Source organism: Numida meleagris, chromosome 6 (genome assembly GCF_002078875.1).
Source record: "Numida meleagris isolate 19003 breed g44 Domestic line chromosome 6, NumMel1.0, whole genome shotgun sequence".
NCBI lineage: Eukaryota > Metazoa > Chordata > Aves > Galliformes > Numididae > Numida > Numida meleagris.
Window position 1 is genome coordinate 6113336 of NC_034414.1, and position 22111 is coordinate 6135446.

Sequence of the window (22111 nt, forward strand, 5' to 3'; positions counted from 1 at the left end):
CAGGATCAGTACTGCTGATTATAGAACTAGCTGATGCACCCCCTTCTCCACTCCAGTCCCAAAGATCCACTGCATCTGGCTGCCCAGAAGATCTCCAGACATGTAGTACGCTACGGCACAGCAGGGTTAGCCCCGTTCCTTCAGGTTTCCTGAATTCTCAGTGACACCAGCCCTGAGGCAGAACTCATCAAAATGGTTAAAAACTTCCACGACCACCCCTCAGAAGTTCACCTTCGTTACCCATTCTGTTCTCTCTTCACCTGGCCTTGTTTGGGTCATACTTGTGTTCTCATCTACACCTGTGAGACCTTCTCATTCTGCACTTTGCTGGGGGTGACAAGGAAGAGAATGCCATACATCATCCCTGAACAACTTGATTTCCATAGCCAGACAGAAAAGTGCCTGTAATTTACTTTATATTGCCAGTGCTTTCTGTGAGAGGAAATTGTTGGGCCACTGGAAGTTATTTATTTTCTACTATATTTTATTAGATCATTTCCTGTTTTTCTTCCTGTTCCTTTGCTCTGTCTAACTTGGCAGATTGATTTTCTTCTTGTACTTTGCTTCTTCCTTGATTGTTCTCCCTGTCCTACTCACCATCTACTTTTCCAAATCTTTTGGACATCAGCTGAATCTTAGAAAGTAGAATTAACCAAGGATTTTAACTTTTAAAATGCAGATAAAGATTTTCAGCTAATTTAAACCTTCAACTCTGCCACAAGAGTTGAACTGAAATATAGAAAAGTCATTTCATCTGGGTTTTTTTTGTATTTATTTTGTCTTTCTGTATTATTTTCCTTAAACTCATGCTAGCCCTTGTATGTTCCTGTTCCCACTGAAGTCACCGACTCATATTGGCCCAAGGCTTCTACTTATTTTATTCTGGATATTGTCATACTCTTAAAGACCCATGCATCTCAGCAGTTCTCAGATTTTCATCATTTAGACTAGGATTGGTACCAGTCAGTATCATTGCTGGCCTCATCTGCTGAGTACTGGGCAAAATGAGACATTTGTCTGAGGCTGCATAAACTAACCTGGCCTAAGACTTTATTTACTGAGCACATTTAATCTCAGTGGATACATAATTATTTTTAAAAAGATTTACTCACAGGTAACAGTAATAACTCGCTTTTGCCTCCAGCTCCATCCCTGTTTTGCACCGCATATTTTACTGCTGTATTAGGAAGTGCAAAATTGCTCATCACATGACAAAAATTAACCTGCAGGTGAAATTTCCAATCTGCTATCTCACAGATTTCCAATGAAATGCACTGTTTCGGGAAAAGAGACCCTCTCAAGTTATGTGTCCCTCAAGACTGAGATAAACTGAACAACGTTAGATGCATTTATACCTTGGGAAAAGTGATCATTAAGTTCAACACACAGAGAAATAGCCCCGAGGGATCCTCGGCTCATTCAGGCTAACCAAAGGCCATAGCCAGCACAGCAAATTCCCAGATTTGACATTTTTAAGCTATTCAAATTGCCAGATATTCTTTAGACTTATTATCGCAGGCCCTTGAAGAGGAATTGCACATCTGTTAGTTTCACTCATCAGCTGCATCAACACATATCCAAGGAAGGCATGGACTTCGTGTTATTCCCGCAGCATTTTATTTCTCTTTTAAGAAAAAAATGATTGATTTGTATATATTTTTAATGAAGTTGTTACCTCTTCAAACTCTTCAAAGGAAATAACGCTATTACAGAAAACTATCCGTTCAGTTCAATAGCATGTAAAAAAATTGAAGAAGAAGAATTACCAAAATCCTATCATTACAAAACCCAAATGAGGAAGACTCATCTATTTTACCCACGTATTTAATAGCAACTGGTTACAAGCCATCAAAACTGGAGAAGGAAAGCCCTAACATCGCTTTTCTAATCAGTTTCTAAAACATTATCTAAGTCTCAGCATTTGTTAACTAAGCACAAATTTGAGAGCATTAAGGGGAAGCAATACACTCAAAACAGATTATAGAGTCAAGAATAAGCTGATACTAAAGGCACTGAAAAACTATTTCTTATGCCAAGAAAGAAAAAAAAATCTTGGGGTATGACCTGGAAATTTGAACACTTGAAGAACAAGGGTTCAGCATTTTTTTTATTTTTCATTTTTGGCACACTCCATTCACTCCAATTTACTGCTCATGTACTTGGACACAGATTCAACTGTCTCCTGTATCCAAGGATAATGACCTACCACTGCAGTGATTTAGTAAACCTCAACTCTGTTCAACCACTCCATCAGTGATGGGCTAATCCCTTAATGGCCATTTGTGTCTTTCCAGTGCATCCTAAGGGGTTCTGCAACACTCCAATTCCGCTGCACAGAGTTACGTGCGCTCCTTCCACCCTCGTTATCTTATCAGGTAGCTAATTCCCACAAATGATCATGCAGTTTCAAGTTTAAGATGAAATTGCAATTGAATCATAAATTTGTCACTCTTTAGACAGCTGTAAAGTCAGTAAAATCTTGATCAAGTGGGGATTAGTCACTGGATTGAACAATTAAGACCTGTGAGTGCATCTGGCCCTCTGTCAGAGACATGTTTATTGATAAAAAAAAGTTTATAGAGAGGTTTAAAATGTTATTAATTCTTAAGTGGAGTATAATCCTTTATCTAGTATATTGTGACACATGGCTAGCTATCCCTCTAATGCCTTGTTCAGCTCAATTGACTAGTTAAACAGAACTAATCTTTTGAAATAATGATGACTGTGAGCCTCTATAAATACCAGAGCCCGGTCAGAGATGTCATCTGCAAAAATTGTCTGCTTCCGTATTTTTTGGAGTCCATAAAGAAGATCCTTTCAGATCACCTAGTTAAGTTTCTACTAAAATGTTCACATATATTAAGAGACATATTTCCCACACAAGAAAAATAAGTTCCCCACAAAGAACTGACACATACACATATCTATCTGATCCCTGCTTCGAAAAAAGAATAAGGCAAAACTGGACATTTGAATGCTTATTATGAGCTGCTCATTACATAATGGAAACAAATAAAGGAGATAAGCACTTCCTCCAAGTTAGTGACCTCTATCCAGAGTTTTCTTTAGTAGAGATTTTTCCCATTCTATTATGCATCCATGTTTTACCATGATCTATTTTTGATAGTTTCTTGTAGGAAATACTGAATCTCTTAAACATGAAGCACTGCTGCTCCACGGCTGTAAATGTTTCAGCGTTTATAGGCTGAACATTGAGATAGTTTCTTAAATAGAAATACAGATGGATTTAGATTCTGGCTATTTCTATAGTTTGTCAGTTACAGAGTTTTTATTGTGTTGCCATGCTGCTGTGAAGAGAAATGTGGAAATTCTGCTGACAGCAGCCATTTTTGTTCATCTTCGTTCTGACTGAGATTTAACTAGTAATTAATACTAAATGATTTCAGGTCAAATTCACTGGTACCATGAGCAAGCGCAGGCCTGTTACCTGACAGATTCAGTGCTCATGCACTTAGTGAACAAATTTTGTCTGCTAGGTCTGTAGTAGGTAATAACTGACCAAACTCTTCCAGTGCCACCAGTATCACTTTTTTTCGGATATATCTGGTGCAATAAAAAAAAAAAAAAAAAACACAGAAGCATTGCTATATCCGTAGATTAAAATGAAATTTGATCGCCTAATGAAGATTTTTAGATTTTACTTTCTTATTATGAAAATGATTCACTAGAATTACTCCAGACAAAAGAGAAAATGGAAATTGCACTCACTACAACCTGAATGCTTTTCATTTCATAGTAGTACAAGACGTCTTCTTTAAGAAGATCTGTACCCTTCAATCCTGTTGCTTTTCCCACAAGATACGGAAACAAAACATTCAGTTTGGGGTTTCAAAGAAACATTCTGTTCAACTAGACATAGCAGTTTTCAGCATTTGATTGCCACAGAAAGGAAAAAAGGAAGGAAATAAAGAAACAAGACAGCCGAAATGTAAATTTGGCCCAATGAAAATGGTATTTGGGACAGAAAAGTACAACTGCCTATCTGAAAAATCAGTTCACATCCTTAATTAACATAGTAATATAACTTATATAGCAATGTTACAGAGTTCAAACCTACATTAATGTAATAACAAAGCATTAACTCCACACAAGAAATTAAGATTAATTAATGTCATAGAGGAAATGAATATCTCCTACAGTAAGAAAGCAATGATATTTTTCCTCACAGTTACACTGAGCAGCACCAAAGGCAATATCACATGCAATAAACAACCATCATATGGCTTAGCTCTATTAAACGCTCACAGGGCTCAGCTGGAAATAAAGGCGCATATATAATTTTAGCAGTTCCTAAATACATCCTACATCTTGAAAACACTCTACCCACTGTAACCAACAGCATACAGAAGTGGTTAAACCCTAGGCCTACCCCCTCACTGGGGCTTTATGCAGTGCAGCATTAGCACAGGTGGCTGGTTAGGTGGGTGCTTGGGTCTGGGGCACATACACCTGCCATTGGAATGTTTTAATTTGCATTCACTGTGGCAAATTTTCCCCCACTATCACACCCTATGTTCTTTGTCAAGTCACAGCTGAAGGGCCTCTTGCTCAAGGAACGCAGCCTGAATTCTTCTGACAACCAGGTTGGATTAGGGTGATTCACTTAATGAATCAGACAGAACATACCCTACATCAGCCATTGCTTTTCCGTGCTGCTTAGAAGCATAATTTTGTAAATAACTCTAAAATTCTGCTCTTGTGGGTTACAGTCATTTCATTTTGCCCTTGCCTGGGGCTGATTAACACAAATTAAATTTTGTGCCAGTCAGCTGGAGCAATCTGCACAGGGCACAGAAATTCAGAGGTTTCACTAGAAGGCAAAATTGTTTTTACCAGTTACTGATGTTTTCAGAAAAGGTCAGAATTCTAACTGTATTGATATCCAAGAGAAAAATAAAGTAAAATTCAAACACATTAATCTTAGATCTAAAAGCACAACTGAAAAATCCAGCTGGGTTACTTATGATTTTTTTCCAAGTGTAGTATATGTCTGAATAGAAGCATTTTAATTGTACAACAATTCCACCTTTTAAAGATGAATCTCTGTAAAAAAGAGCCAGGAATGTACTTAGCTATTTCCAGAAAATGGCCAAGTTAAACAACACACAATGACAAAATTTCCCCTGACTGAAAAAATGTAATACATTTCATGACTATTTACTACACTGCTCCTAAAATGAGTCCACGTTCTGAGCTAGTATTTCAGCTAAGTCTCGTGATTAGCTCAGCCCTATCTTCTTACATTAAATACTAATTCCAGGCAGAGAGGGGAAGTTTTTTTTTTTTTTTTAAATAAAAAAATACTGCCCTGGGTTTCTCTGTCACATAGAATTATGTTCTACTTAAGTAATATTCAAATCTTATAGTGATAAATGCAGAATCACATGTGAGATGTACTAGATGCACCAGAACTACAGTGCTGTACAGAATATAATCCTCCTACACACTTTCCATAGTTTAACTGCATATTCATTTGCAATAACTAGTATGCTAAATTGGGAATAACTACTGTTTTCTGAACCTAATCTGGCAATTTGGGGTCTGGTTGAAGCCCTGTTCCTGTTAACTTTGGGAACGTGGGACCTTTTCCTCTTTTCTAAGTAGGAATTTAAGACTGCAGATTCAGCAGAGGCTGATACTGGAGTATTGTATTATACTACATTTATTAACAAGGGAGATTAATGTTTTAACTGGCTAGTCTCAGCATTCATACTTAATTGGGAAATTCAATCTTTAGTGGTTTTTGTTTCCCTACAGTACCCAGTTCCAATAAATACTCTGGTGCCATTAGAAATTACATTGCATAAGTCTCTATTAGACAAAACATTTCAAGATGTAAAACCTTAAAAAGAACAGTGTACTTTTTGCAGAGGCTGTCCCCCCAAAACTAGTTTGGGTCAGTCCAATTTTTTAAATATAATTTGAGACACCTAGCCTGTGCAGAGCTTTTTGTCATCTGATTACTTGAAACAACGTACCAAAGGAAACAAGTGAACTACAGAGGGTCTTCAGTAAGAAGAAAAATCACCAAGGTTATCAGGTGCTTTGTGTTTGTCACTGTGGCCATGAAACAGACTCCTTTCAGCTGACCAACTTTGATTTCACCCATGCTCGTAGCCTAGTGCCCAGCTTCTGCACATACGCATTCACTAAGTGTGAGTGCTAGAGAGTGGGAGGGCAGGACGACAGCCTGCTGCCTCCCACAGAGGGCAAGGCCAAGACTCTCCACTTTGGATCTGAAGTTCAGCGCTAAAGGCTTGAAGTGAAAAAATACACAGCTACGGCCTGCTCCGTGTGCAGTGTAATTAAAAACAAGGCTCTACCATTTGGAGCCAGGAAAGCTTCCCCACCAGAGCGCTGGTTAATTTTTTTTCTTTAGTGTATCACCATTCGTTAAAGGTACAATGTGAACGTCTTCAGCGTTTGATTTTGTTTTAGAAAGAAGGGAGCCTCTGAAAGGCAGAACCATTAGGCCTGAGTGAGCTGGATGAGGGCTCAAGGGTTAACAAAGTAATCGTGGGCAGCCATCAGGCAGAGAGGGTAGCAAACATACTGGACACAAACAGGTGATAAAAGCCGATAAGAGAGATGACAAAATTAAGAAAATAAAGAACACCGTTATAAAGATTTATAGATCAGCTAAAGCAGAGCAAAATAAATGAAAACAAACACTGATAAAATAGAAATGGGGCATCAGCCATATAAACAGATAGGAAACTTCAATGCTTCTGTGTAGTACTATGACACTGCTTTGTTTACACCAGCATTGACCTTTTGCTCCCAAAGAAGTTTATTAACCATCTTGGTCTTTCTTTGTGTTGCTTTACTCATCAAGAGAAAGTTGTACAGGGTTGATACTGATGAATGGCTTTTTCAGAAAGTCAAGTTATCCTTGACTAGATGCAGATGGCCTAGTAAAAAATGAATGCTGCCAGCAGACATTGTCTTTATCAGTAGTAAAAGTTCAGCAGGGACTAGACTTCCTCATCTCTGGCCAGAGAAACCCAGCCTTCTGTTTCAGCACCATATCACATATTGTCCTAATGAATTCTTGTAACACACTGCAGCCCAGATAAATATGCTTATATTAATGGTTTTTGGCAGTCTGGGGCATGGTACAGAATTGACACAAGTGTTTGGATTCTGCCTGAAGCAGACACTAGGAATTTACACAGCTTAGAAATATTAGACTGTTGTTAGGTTGTTTGTCCTGTGCGCTGACCTTCAGTATTGCACACGGCAGTTCGTTCTTGCTAGACTGCCTTCATATAGGGGAAGTGTGCAGCACACCATGCTGATGCTCTGCAGCTCAGGGCAGAGGGAAAAAGCAGCTCCGTCACTGGGAAGTTTCATTCATCCCACAGCAGTATGAGCACTAATCTGAAATCCTATTTCTAGCAGCCCAGTGGACTTTCACCAGGGCAATACTCATTGCGAGGAATTCAAATTCTGCTGCCATGTGGCCTTTCCTATCTTTGATTCTGTTAATTCTTCCTGCCAGTAATAGAAAGTGAGGCAAGGAGCAGTGAGTGATTTACAGTGAACTTCTCCTCAGAGTGTGAAGCAGCATTCTAGGCAACCTCACAGACAGTAGGATCTTGGCCTTTAAAGAAGGCCCCGGGCAATACCAGAGACAAATAGCATCCAGATTTTTAAAAGCTGTAATTCTCAGTTGCCCAACTTGGAGAAAGGCTGAGAAAATAACAGCACAGTGCTGGGGATACTGAAATACATTTTGAGTTGTGTTACATGATATTCTTCAGCTCTGAATGCAGCTTTGCAAGCACTGTAACTTTCTGTTGCAAGTTAGGAAATTCCAACAGTAGCAGGGGTGGCTTAGGTGTATAGTGTTCCCAGAAATGTAGCTGTCCTATAAACTAGGAAACCTTCCAGGCTGAGCCACCTAGTGTCTGAAAGTGAAAAAGCTTCATAGTCTATAGTTCCTTGTTGGGCTGGATTCCTTACCGTGCAGCAGATAAAAACCTCTTTATTTGCCTTTACAATGTACCTTTGCTGTGGCATGAGGCCCATAACTTAACCTAAAAAGCTCAGCGATGTAGTTAAAAGTGTCAGAGACCCTTCCAGCAGGGAACATTAAGCAGATGTGCCTACTTGTACAATAGTACTAGTAGAGCACATGCACAAGGACACACAGTTTCCCAAGAAACTCTGGGACAGAATTTTTTTCCAGGCAATGAGGTTATTTATTTATTTTTTTAAGTTGTGTTTTTCAACATTTCATTCAAATGAATGGGAGTTCTGGGGCATGACTCAGAGGCCAATGGGACATAAAAAGAATCAGCCTGAAAATAAATACAGTTGTATTTCTCTCTTGCACCACCATACGAAAGGGTTTCAGTGCCCTGTGTGTTTTTTTAATCCTTTTGCACCAAAAGAGTTTTTTGATGCTGGGGAAGTGAACCTACTTTTGTACGAGATGTTTTATCTAGCCATTCAAGCCAGGACAATCAGGCAGATCTCCTCATTACTCTTCAGCTTGTTTTTGCAGATTAAGATCTTGGCTCTGCAAGAGTTAACCAGAATATAAGCATCCTGTTTCACATTAAAAAAAAAAAACAAAAAAAAACCAGTGATGATATTAAATAATATTTACACCTATGGGATACACATTTATTCATCAGGACTAAAGAAGCCTTGCCTGGGACTGTACTTTTATCATTCAAGACGTTCAGTGCCTTTAAACCTGTGCATTTTAGCACCTTACCTATGGCTTGCAAACTCTTTACAGCAGCATATTCCTGTGCTCCCACAGTCCCTAGCCCAAGACCTGTCCATGTTATGTGTGGTTTCTTCAGTGCCACCTTTCAGACCATCCTCAACTCTCAGAGCCCTTTGAGGTCTCAGAGCTGGCATTTCTGATTGGATTTCACTCTATATGGAAACTGCCGTTTAATTAATTGATGCTCTGGCTTTTTTCCAGTGGCCACAACTGTCTTGGTTCCCTCACCACCGTTATTTAAGAATCTCTCTGTGTTGGAGGAGCCACATCAGCTCGACAGTGCAGAGATGGTTTGAGTTGGAAGGGACCTTAAAGATCATCTAGCTGATGGCCAAACCGAGCACTTAAAGCCCAGCTTCATCACACTGCTATTTGAAGCCACGGAAGTTCTGCCAGGATATTTTATGGGAATTGACACAGGCTGTGCTGGCAACGTCAACGTGAAAATATGCAGCTTAGTACAAGCAGAGAAGAACATAATCTCTGTATATTTTGTCTTTGACTCATTTGAATCATATTCTAGCCAACCCTGTTGTTTCCTATATTACAAGCAGTCTCTCATGAAAACTAAAAAAAAAAAAAGGTGTTCTTGTTTTTTTTTCTTTTGGTGTCTCTGTATGAGCTCTGCACTGATCGCTTACTACAGAACAAGCTGCTCAGGTAGGAGCTCCTCAAAAATCAGCTTTAAAAAAGCAAAGTCTGTCAAGACATCTCAGCAGGGAACCCGAAGGCAGCAGTCACAGCCAATGCACCTGAGAGTACACCCGTTGCTACCTGCCAGGCTCAACTCCCTCTCAGACTGCTCTGCCAAGTTCCCGTCACCCCTCACGGGGCACTGCCGACAGCCCTGGTACATCTCCCCAGAGCACCCATAGCCGCCCCGCTCCTCGCCTGGGGAGCTGGGCTTCGGAGCCCTCTCCGAGCTATAGGCCCACCGTGCCTGTCCTCTGAGTTTATCTCAGCTCTACCCCCCAGTTTTGTCACTGTATCCTTCAATCCTCTCTCTCCCCATAAAAGTGTCTAGCTGTCTCTTAAACTCACTTTACCATTTGCTTCTTTGACCTCACTTGGCAACTTATCCTTGTGTTTATTATTTGAGGTGGAATAGTTCTGGCTACATTCCTGGTTCTACTCTTAATTGTCTAATTTTTAGAACGGTGTCAGTGGGGTTGGGTTTGGGATTTGTTTTGTTGGGTTTTTTTAAACTCACCACTTTTGTGACCAGATCTTCAGTTTCAGTAGGCTCCTTTCTGTCATCTGGACTTCCAGTAACTAAAACAATCCTAATGAATCCTTTATTGGATCTTCCCAAATACTGCAGCTGGATCTTCTTGTCCATTAGTGCCATTTTGAACTGCATACAATGCCTTTAATGACATTTTTGTTAACTGATGGAGGGGGCAGTTTCCTAAAGTGTGGAAGAGTTCCCCAGCTCAAATGCTGAGTGATTCTCCTGCCCATTGTTGCCCAAAGGGGAAGGTACAAGCAGGGCTCGAGTGGGACTGGGTAGTACAGCTCTGACCATCCTCTGGCAACACACCTCTGCCAGCTGGCTGCCTTTGCGTACCCACCTCACCCAGGTGTAGGCAGCTCCGAGGTGCAGAGCTGCAGGCATCTTTCCGGAGGCCCTCAGTCCACTCCAAAGCCTTGGACTGGATTTACTGTCAGGTCACACTGATGATTGGAAAACACTGCATGTGATACAGTTTTCTCAGTGCCTGCCTGTGGAAGGAGAGGGAGGAAGAAACACTGGTTTAAAGCACCCACCTGCATCTTCAGGGCCCATTCTCAGTTGCCGTAAGGTTGGCTGGTGGAGCACTGAAATGAATCCTACTAATATCCTGAAACAGGCCAAGTTGGCTTGGCTTCTAAAAAGAACAAGCTGCCTAAACCACCATGGAAAGAGAAACAAAGAGCTCTTCTCTGCAAGTCCCCTGCTTCCCTTGAAGGAATGTCTGAACTACAGGACTGCCTTCATGTTGGTTGCTTTACTGCAGAAATGTAACGTCTTGGGACCCACTTTTTGGTCCCTGCAGTCAGTACTCTTAAAGAATATGACATGCACTGAGTATGATCAGGTGGCTACAGTCCAGGCATGTTACGTCTTACGTTTTCAGCAAGCAGAGAGGACACTTGGTTGGATTCATCTACCTTGAAAAAAAATTGATGCAAGGGAATCCTTGAATCTTGGCCGACAACATCAGAGAGCACTGACATCATGTTCCCTTTCCTACCCAACATGTATTGTACATCATGAAGTGACAAGAAAAAGCACAAGTGCTGCTTATGGCAGTAACATTCTGTATTTTGGGGGGCGATGAAAGCTACAGAACAGAAAAAGTATGTCAGTCACAGTAGACATTAACCATCAGCCAAAATAATGTCAGTCACTAGTTTCAGTTTAAGAACACGGATCAGAGGCATAAAAGAGTTTCTCAGTTAATTGTGGGATTGAAAATTTTCCAGAGAGCTAAGGAAACTTGTAAGATAGAATAGCATGCAGTCCCCTCATCCTTCACATGGAGGTCAAGCTCACAGAAACTCAGGCTGCTGAGCAGTTTCTACTTGCCACAAAATGAGGAATTGCACGATGCAAGAAATAGCATCTGGGGGCTGCTTCCGAGAAATTCATGTAGTAAAGCACTTCAATAAAGGTGGCTTACCTTGCTGATAGAATCTTGGAAACAGGAAAATGAGAGGGAGAGACATAAGATGCCTCATGACAAAGACTGTAAAATGTCTAGGAATAAAAATAAAAAAGATCTTCTAAATGTTTACCGTTGTCTTCACTGTAGTCGAAGTGTTGGAGGATGTAATGAGCATCGAACAACAGAGCAGCAGCAAGTGCTTTCATTGAAAAAGGGGCGACAGCAAAAATGAAAGGACATACTCTGCCACTCATCATCCCACGCTTCATTTTTTGTTGCCATCTACCATTATTATTATTTGGCGTGCAATTCACCAAGCAGAAAAAGTATGGATGTCATTATTTACAGGTCACTGGAAGCCTGGCCTATGCTGCAGTGGAGTTTTGGTTATATTTCACAAAAGATAGTTTTATTTATGTTTGACTAATGCAGGCACAACTGGAGGCTGATTTTTCTTTTTTTGGCTTTTAGTATAAATACTTCTGGCAGCTCTCTATTTTGGGTGCAGGCTGAAGAACATTGTTTTGTAGTTGCAGAACACTGCTGGGTAAATCAGAGGACGCTGTTATTACGACTGAACTTTTCTCTCGAGAAAGAAGGAGGAGTTGCTTTATTTTTTAATTCTGTGCAGTTTTATATACACCATTTACTCGAAATATTTGATGTTTGCCACACTTGTTATGAGTTTCTCCAGAGAGATGCTGTCTTTTGGCAGCAAAAGATAAAGTTGACTGATACAAATGAGTCACAGTACCCCAACAGTAATTAACAGTGATGCAATACCCCAGCGAAAAAGAGGACTTGAAGAATTAACTGTTGAGTTTTCTTGACGATGCAGCTGCACTTTAAGAAAGAAAGCTCAACCCATCATAGAACTCCATTGTGTACATTAGAGAAAAAAGCTTGGCAAGATACATTAAAGATTTTTGCTAAAGAGATACAAATATTTTGCAAGGTCAAAGGGCTCTCAGGCAGGCTGTACTTCCTTCCAAAGAAAAGCAGGCAGTATGACAAAGAAACAATAATTTTTTTTTATCTCCATTTTCACACTTCATCATGTAAGAAGGACTGTCTTTTTCAACCTGCTGAACTGATTTAAGCCACCCTAACTCTAAGTTAACTTTTAAGTAAAAGTCACTGCACGGCATCCTAATCTTAGAAGTTATCTGTGCTTATGGCTTCAGCACAGTTCTACAGAAGGCCAATGCTTCTATTTATAAAGTGGATTTTACTATTCTGTGAAGTTTTTATACAAATCTTACAGGTTTAAAGAGAAGGAATAGATTTGTAAGAAGACGAACGATTGAAGCAACTGTTTTATAGAGCAATATGAAACTTGACACTGTTTTCTGCTGCCAGTATGATTCCCAAGTGAGATGGATAAATTGTGGTCAAGACCTGGACAGGTTAACTAGTGGTCATCAGTGCTGGTGGTACCTTTATATACAAAAAAAAAAAAAAAAAAAAAAGAAGGATTCTATTGGACAGGGCATTTGAAATTCAATACCAGACATGAAACAAGACATCTGTTGGACTCTCATTTGTTTCTCTTTGAATGGGCTTTAATTGAAAGCTCAGTGAAAAATGCAGGTTACATTCTTAGCGTTATCAATAGTTTGTAACAGCAACAACATCAGAACAGTGATGCATCTAGTATTTATACAGTTTCTAATTTTAGATGTCTAAGAGCAATACATTTTCAGATATATATATATACACACAATTTCAAGCAATTAAAAGTAAATAATAAACCCCTCCTCCCAAAACCCTGAAACAATATATTTCCTTACACTAATAATGTCTTTTTCACATATACTTGACAAAGAGTCTTTTTAAGTTACTTATCTTAAGAGTAATCTGTTAATGGAGATCCTGGACCAGCCCCATTAAAAGTTCAGTTTTAAGTTTATACAGCTTGCTAGCCACATAACCAGTGCGGCTTTACATTGTAAACAAATCCCAAATGTCTACAATGATTGGAATCACTTTTGTGTAAAGGAGATCTGTGCATCTCATGATGGAATAAATTTAAACAAATACATTAAAACAGAAAGAGAGAGAGAGTAATAGAGAGTTATTGATGAATAAAACAGTTTGGGGGGATCGATTATGTGATTATTTAAAAAACAAGTTAACTTAATGGTAAGATTCTTATTTTCTATACAGAGGTTCTTGTTCATCTAGCACTAGCTGCTCTAGAAATAAGTTCTTTTAAAAAAGGGTTGATTTGTGAAATTCAGAAGCATTGCTTCCAACTTTAAAAGCTTGTCCTTTGGCAGTACGACTACAAAGTTTACAAAAAGTATCTCAGGTGATTGTTGTGTCTCATCTTGCGAGGATAGCTGTTCTAGCATTTGGAAATTTCAGCATGTGCACATAAGCAGTAAGCATGAAGCTTACCTTCAGCAGGCACTAATCACCCTACCCACTGCAGGACTTAAAAGGGTACACTAAAATGTACCCAGAACAGCTCAAGCAAAAATAAAAACAGAAAACTGGAAACACCTATGGAATGTAAGCACAGTTTGTAGTAATCTTGAAACTGCTGTAATCTTGCTTACTTTTTAACGAAATTGCAAATAAAAATCTTTTGAACTTATTGAATAGGAAATTCTGTAAGTCCAGATGGAAGCTGAGCAGAATCCTACTGTTTAGTTAACTTGTGTCAAATGGGATGCGAAGACAGCTGCAGCTTTCTGGCAGAGGTGATCGAAGATGGCTGATAAAGTTTGCAGTAGCTCATAATGTCTCATCTGGTTTATTCACTTGTTTGAAATGCCTAAAGGGCCAACTGCAGTTTAGTCATGTTCCTCTGGTGCATGTTGTGATGACGAACTAATTCATCAGACCTGGCAAATTTTTTTTGACAGCTGGGCCATCGGCAACTGAAAGGCTTTTCACCTGTTAACAAAACACCCTGTTATTAACCGGGTAGAGAGCTTGCCTGGCATATTGCTATTTCTTCTCTTTCTGTAGGGCTGTGAGAAGCTAGGCAGATCTCCTGTCAGGGGGAGAGGTCTCCTGGGCCATCCTGAGAGGGTGTGGGAGTGCCCTCAATTACTGCTCACCTCAGCATGCGGTGCTTTCTTACAGCTCCCTCTGGTGATGTTTAGCCACAGCCCTTGCAGGTGAGGCACGGCATTCTGCAGTGGATCATTCCTGAAGACAGGCCCTTACTGGACATCCTATTGTCGCGTATGTGTTACTCTCAGTTCTTGGATGAACTATTTTAAAAGTAACTCCGGCATCTACAGAAGCTTCGGTCACACCTTTGACTATCAGTCACTAGGCAAACTGTCAGTGATTAAATAGAGCTTGACCTCTAGTCAAGTAGAATTTTTCCTGCAAGTTCAGTAAGTTTTGCCCAAAGTTATTTGAATCTGGTGAGGGTGAGTGAAGCAACAGCAGCCAACATGAAGATGCTGAACCAGACTGAAAGTTTCCCATTCTGTCTAAGTTAAGTAGATTCCTTTCTACAGAAGATTTCAAAGGCCCAGAATACTTAGTATTTTTATAACATTTCCGTGAGTATAATTAATAGCCACTAAAAATTACCCCAAACACAGCGCTTACAATTTTGACAAGAAATGCCATCACCTTTTTACAGTTTAATCTGCTGTCTCGATTTTCTACAATATTATGTGGTATTTCAGGCCTTGCGTCTGATGCCGCAGGAATGCTGCTGGAATGCTTTCATTAGCTCAGAGCAGTGCCCGGTGACTCCTGTTTCTTTTAGACTTGCATTTTCTTCCCCCCCGCTCAAGATAGATGCGGTATTTTACAGTAGGTTCAGCTCTGGGACGGGACTCTTCCATGCCGTCTTACACACCTCGAACTCTCCAACTCAGGACACACTGTGGTGGGGTAGTACAAGCTCAACCAACCATCTTCTTCTCTTCTTTGCCTCACACACTGTACATTTCACAAACATCCAAATTCAGGCAAAAATGAATCTGGGATTGGCACCGATGTTGTGTATTTCTGTTTGCAAAATCCCATGCAATAAACAGGTCATATAAAGCAGGGGAATCTACATAAAATCTATTTTATCCACGTGACATATATGCGGGCAAAAGCATCAACCATATCTCACATGAGTGCATAAAACAGTATAGGACAAAGCTGATCTGGTCAGAGCTACTAATAAAAACCACAGATTGTATGAAGCGGTCTTCTTTCATCTCAGCAGCATTTGCAAAATCATCCTGTGAACTGATGTGAGCTGTGGCCAAATTTTCACTGAATTACCACCACAAAAGCAGCATGATTCTCCACTCATGACATGGGCAACCATCTATTAATTCTGGGCTGGGCTACCTGATGCAGCTTCCCTGTACAGATACCAGAAACCACATTTTGATTGCTAAAAATGTATACAGATGTGTGGATTTTTTTTTTTTTATTCTTATGTTGCTTTTTACGGCAAAGATTGCTTTTACAGTAAACTTGCTTGTTGGAGACAAGAGACATACTTGCACTATGCTTCATCAAAATTTAAAATGGAACAAGCTAACAAGTTAATTAAGTACTTTGTTGCAAGACTTAGAGAACAAAAAAGAGAAAGGAATGAAGCCACGGGGCAAGATGGACATGAAGAATTGCCAACCATCACTCGTGTTTGTTCCTCTCAGGTTATGTGTATTTTACAGTCAGAAGAGCACAACATCCAACTTGTCAATGGGAGCATCATCACAGCAGGAGCAACTGGGCTGCAGAGCTCGTGCAGAACCTGAGCTAGCGGGGCTATGAGGTTATCAGCACTCAAGTGCGGGTGCTTTCAGCAACAAGGGCAGTGTGGGCTTGGATTGCATGGGGCAAAGAAGAACTAGAAGAGGGAGATTAGTTTCTCTAGAGAAAGAGTGGTTCTTCACTGATTTAGCTGGCCCGGGCTAAAAATGTACAGAAGTCAGGAGAGTATGGAGTCCTTTCATGAATTAGTAGATCAGCTCTCAGTAAAATGTGAAGGGGAATGCGGTCCCAACTTCCTAACATGTGGGAATCACTTGCCATTTTGTCTCCATGAGAAAGGTTACCTCTTGATGATTGAGAAAATGTATTTCTTCGTCCACATGCACCAAACCCAGATCCTGCAGTTCATCATGAGCTACACAGAGAACTGAGTAACACGGCCATGCTCTTTATCATCTGCAAGTTGCAAGTGCTGATATTGCCACTGCTTGATGCATTTATCCGGCTGGTGCCACAGAAAATGCCATTATTCTTAGATGAATTGTTTCCTTTATGAAAATTTCTTATTTATTTTTGAAAGTCTTTAATATGTGTTTTTACGGTCACAAAGAAAAGAAAGAATCCTTAGCAGAGGGAAAAAAGATTTTCAAGCTCTTTGTCGATCAGTAGAGAAACCGAATCTAAAAGGTTAAACTCAGTATGGAAAATACTGTGATGTCTAATAACATGACAAAATGCTTGGTGAACAGCTGCTTTGAAAAAATACTGCCTATGTAGTGGAAGGGAACAGAAGATGTCAGTTCATAAGAATAACTCTAAAACTTAAAATGCAGAGGTCACTGCAGTTGCTTCTTAATGGTGTTTACATTTAGGTGAGGGCAGAGTAGACTAAAATGCCTGCTATTTTTTTCCCTGTATTGATATGAAATATTATAGTTTCTGCACAAAGGTCCTTGAATATCTGAGTAAGCTTTTACTTCAGCGTCTGTCTGTATGAGTTTGCAAAAGGCACTCCTTTTATCTTCTGGAGAGATTACAAAGCAGCAACAGCAAGATCTTTGCCATGCTACACTGCATTAGGCTCAAGTGACACTTAGGGGAAGCACGGGTAGGTATGAATACTTTAGATTACAGACCTTCAGCTGGAGCTGGAATTAAAATTTCTGACTTGTAAGTTTTTTCAGTGAACACAATAGATCGAGTTGACATTTGTGGGCTGAGGCCATGATGTTCATTTCACTATAGCTAACAGAATATATTTTACCAAGCTGAAATTTCATAAAAAAAAAGAAAGTACAGCTTCAAAAATCACTTAGATCCTATTGTAAAAAGTGACCATGATATTTAGGAAATATAGTCACACTGGCAAGCCGGCACACTCTGAAATTACTTCTGATTTTTCAAATACTTAATACTTGGTTATGAAACTTTCTAATCATGTAATTTACAACAACATTTTTAAACTTATTTTAAACATAAAAAAATAATGAAATATAAATGTGAAGAAAAGTTTACGCACTTGTTTTACCTGTATGAGTCCTGGTATGAGTCTTCAGATGATCAGATCTGGAGAACTTTCTCTGACAGGTTTTACATTGGAAGGGTTTCACACCTGAAGAGAGAAAAACATCTGTTTTTATAACCCAACACCTTTTGGAAGGCTGAATGACATCGGCTATTTCTGAATCTTCAAATGTCTGTTTTTTTGTGGTACTAGTTACTGTAACTTCTCCTCTAGCTTTGTGCCAATGCATTACAGAAAATCATTCATCAGGCTGCCACGCACAATGCTCTTGTAATCTCCTCTTCAGATGTCTGGGTCCAAAGCATCCAAACAGCACCCACATAAACAAACACCCACTTGCACCACTGGAATAAGGAGGATCTGCAAACTTTGTCGATTCTGATCCTATGGCTTGACACAATCAGTACCATGTGTGAGCAGACACGATTTGACAAAAAATAGAGGTGTAGAGATATATTTTTATATGCCTCCAGCAGGCTTCACTTACTTTACATCTTTGCTACTTACTTTACACTCTACACCTAAGTCTCTGGAACTGTTTAACACAAAAGTTCCGGTATGCAGTTGCTACAAGTATATTATCCCAACATCACCTTTACCATCAGCTTTCAAAGACAATTCCTACCTCTCTAAATAATACTGCAGAATCGCAGAATTGTAGGGGTTGGAAGGGACCTCTGTCCAATCCCCTGCATAAGCAGGTTCCCTACGATAGGTTACACAGGAAAGCATCTCCAGAGAAGGAGACTCCACAACCTCTCTGGGCAGCCTGTTCCAGTACTCTGTCCCCCCCGCGGTAAATAAGTTTTTCCTCATGTGCAGATGGAACTTCTATTTTCCAGTCTGCGTCCATTGCCCCTTTTTGTGTTGTTGGGCACCACTGAAAAGAGCATGGACCCATCCACTTGACTCCTGCCCATCACATATTCATAAACATAAACATAAACACAGGTCTCTCAGCCCGTCCTCATAAGGGAGATGCTCCAAGCATCTAATCATCTTTGTGGCCCTCCACTGGACACTCTCTAGAAGTTCCCTGTCTTTCCTGAACTGGGGAGCCCAGAACTGGACACAACACTCCAGATGTGGCCTCACCAGGGCAGAGCTCAGGAGGAGGACCACCTTCCTCGACCTGCTGGCCACACTCTTTTTAATGCAGCCCAGGATCCCATTGGCCTTCTTGGCCACAAGGGCACACTGCTGGCTCATGGGCAGCCTGTTGTCCACCAGGTTACTCACTGGCAACTCTTTCTTGCAGAACTCTCTGGCTTAAAAAACCAGTATATTTCTTATATTAGGGATACTATATAGTAAGCAGTTTCATTTCAAAATCTATATCAAAAAGATGGTGATTGGATGAAAAGGTCACATATACAACCAAAGTAGTGCTTAAACGCCAACAACAACAACAAGCACAGTTACAACCTCCTCCTAAAGCTAACTTTAAGAATTTGTCCCTACTGGCATTGTGCATGAGCAGATACCTCCGAAGTTTAGAAGTATACCTTTTGGATTCCAACTTAAATAAAGAGATGAACTCTTTTAAGAAGAGTACAGATGCATTGCCAGCATACCTGTGTGTCGTCTTTGGTGCCGTTTGAGTTGGTCTGAACGAGAAAATCTTCGTTCACAGTCCTTAAAATCACACTGATATGGTTTTTCACCTGCAAAGTACAAACCGTTTATCAGAAAATGTGGCCAAATTGGGGAGCATGTCAGCTGGAGTCAGAACACTAAATATGCTACGATAAGAAATGTAGGCTTCCCCACTTTCTAAAGTGATCTAGCGGAAGGACAATCTAATTTGCTATAGAACCATACAACTCTGTTGGAACCAGTGAGGAAAGGCTGGCATAATTTTGCCACATTGTCACCATTCTTGAAGCTGTTCATTCTAAAAATGGTCCACTAGGTGAAAGCTATAAAAACTTCTAGGTTGCATGATATTTTTTGGTTTCTGCTGAAAAAGAACAGAAATATTTTTCTTCTATATCTCTTTGAAAACCACATGAAACCCTTGCCAACTGTTCAGTTATAAATAATTTGTACAAGGGAACAACTTGCAGCTTGCTCTAAATTAAATTTCAAGCAAAAACTAAAGTAAATGATGTGGTAATTTTCACTATGTTAAATGAATTAAAAGAAAATGAGCAAAATTCAACCACACAACAATACGTTCTTCCCCAAAATTCAAATGATGTTTCTTCCATAAAGCAATGCTAAATAGAATTCTCTATGTAGCTGCACACCTCCTGCAGGCAAGGCTGTGAATTATTGCAAAGCCTCCTGTAAACACAACTCTTCCTCCACCCTGTACAGTTCAGCAGAGATCTTCAGCATGCATTCTCCCTGGGACCAAGAGTAACCTTCTGACTTAAAATAAATAAATTAATTAATATTTTGAAATTCCTAGGCAAGCTAGCATCATAAATGAACTTGTTTTTTAAAAGCAAACGTTTTTTTAAAGCAAAAGCCTTCACCAAACACAAAAAGATGCAAGAAGAAATGCAGCAATTGAGGCGCTTGAGGAAAGTGGAGTTGCTGGAATGTAGCATACCAGAGTCGGTAATTCAGCCAGCATAAAAAACCCAATCTGTATGCTGTTACAGGAGAAGCTGTATGGCATTTCAGATCTGATTCTCATCTACTCTAAGGCCCCATTGCAGAACCGTGCAATCCTGCAAGAGACTAAGATATAATTGTACTTCTACCTACATAAAATCTATTTCCAGTGCCACAGCTCTGCAGAGAAGCCTCACTCAGCACAAGAGCCAAAGAAACATCTCTCATTGCAAAGCTGGCAGATCCTATGTTTTATCTGGAAGATACACACTGGAACAGCTGGGATCTGCTCAGTCCACTGTGCAAAACTGAGATATGAAACAAAGATTCAGCATGAAGGACATAAAGGACAAAAATCAGCTGAAGATACAGGAACTGCGGTTTTGATTTCTCTGAGTGTATTTTTAAACACAAATCACTAATAAATCTTCACTGAAAGTGTCTGCATTTCTGATTATATTATGACGAGAAAAAGGCTTTTCTTAGCACCCGTTGCATCTTGAGTGGGGACAGCATATCTTGAGGTACTGCGAAGGAATATGTCCCTGATGTCACATTCACGCTGTTCATTATTTGTGAAAGTTAAATGGTGTATCTTATATCAATTTTACCTTGGAATCATTAGGATAACAGGACGTGATACGGGATGTAAGGGGCTAAAGACATTTCTGCTTTCAGAAAGAAGCTTCTTTTTCTGGCCTTTTCTTAGATGTCATTTAAGAACTGTTAAGGAATCATTTGAAAGGCTAATTAACAGAACTATCCTATATTTGTAGAGGACCATGGTCTTAGATATGAGCACCAACTATTTTAGTTTAAAGCAGAAGCCTTCTGATCTAGGTAAGAGCATAGGCAGCAAATTAAGAAGAGCATTCCAAATTCATTCTGGTGTAGCTAGGATCAAAATTTCACAAAAGCAGCTAAATCTGTACGAACAAGTTAACTTCCTGTGACAGTCACCCAAAGGAGTTTACTGATTCTCAAACCTAGGTGTGGACAACTTCCATGTCTGCTGTGCTTAATTTATTAGCATCAAGGATTAAAGTTGCCACAGGTGTTTGAAATAGTTCCGCACACTTTGACCACAAGGGTTCCCAGGGGGGTGCCTGCTTTTCAGAAACCACTTACTTCCAAGGAATTCTGCCCTTTGGCAGATTTAAGAGGGGAAATGTCAGCAGTGCAGAATGCAGTGACAGGATGATTGTCTGCTAATTGCAATGGAAATGCAGAAGATAGTTAAGGAGGTATTTGAATAAAACAGTATAGCATGTGCATTAAAGAATTTCTTCAAACACTTTGAAACACAAATGATTAAATTAAGGACGAATTTAACCAATGCATATTTTAAAGGGATCAAACCAATATGCTTACACAGAGATATGCTGACAGTATAGAAGACAGTAAATAAACAAGCGACAACACAGTATTTGGCCAGAAAGCCTAACTTCTCTTCCTTCTACATCTTCCATGCCAACTAGTGCCAAGTAAAATGCCTGCTGAAGCCAACTGCCATATACCAGTTAACTTCTGTAAGTTTCATGAAAACAGGATCACCAAGATGTCCCATGCTAGAAGAAGTCTGCTGGAGACCTATTAAATCACTATGCAGAAAGGGGTTAGAGCAGAGTCTTGTTTCCCTCAGCCTTTTAGAGCCCCTGCAGTAAAAGGCTCAAGCCTCTCAATGTACAAAAAATATCCCATAATACTGTCACCTTCCTATGTGGCCATATACAGTTTCAAAACAAAACGCTTCACCAGTCCTTTCACGTGTGACTCTAAAGATTCCACAACCATTTACATTTTATTACTGAAAGAAGACAACAACAACAACAAAAAAGGCTAAACTTTGTGCATAATGAGAGGATAGACAGAATAATAGTTCTAGAATAATATTTAGAAAAATATTTATAAAAAAATAAGCTCATC

At 39.8% G+C, this 22111-nt stretch overlaps 1 protein-coding gene across 26 annotated transcripts in view; it reads right to left on the reverse strand.

Moving 5' to 3' along the window:
• The window catches only part of WT1 (Wilms tumor 1), a 244861-nt gene that overhangs the window by 198623 nt on the left and 24127 nt on the right, over nt 1-22111 (reverse strand). For 20 of the 26 annotated variants that reach the window (XR_002440279.1, XR_002440277.1, XR_002440292.1 and 17 more), the window contains exons 7-10: nt 19198-19287; nt 17618-17710; nt 9972-10483; nt 8448-8545 (exon numbers count right to left, since the gene is read on the reverse strand). Coding sequence is in view for 4 of the 26 variants with exons in the window: in XM_021401945.1 (XP_021257620.1) it covers nt 14189-14310; nt 17618-17710; nt 19198-19287 (305 nt within the window). In the remaining 22 variants the exon portion in view is untranslated. Of the gene's footprint in view, nt 1-8447; nt 8546-9971; nt 10484-12402; nt 12847-12946; nt 14311-17617; nt 17711-19197; nt 19288-22111 lie in introns of those variants that run through there. The other 6 variants (XR_002440276.1, XR_002440296.1, XM_021401942.1 and 3 more) reach the window with 6 other exon arrangements.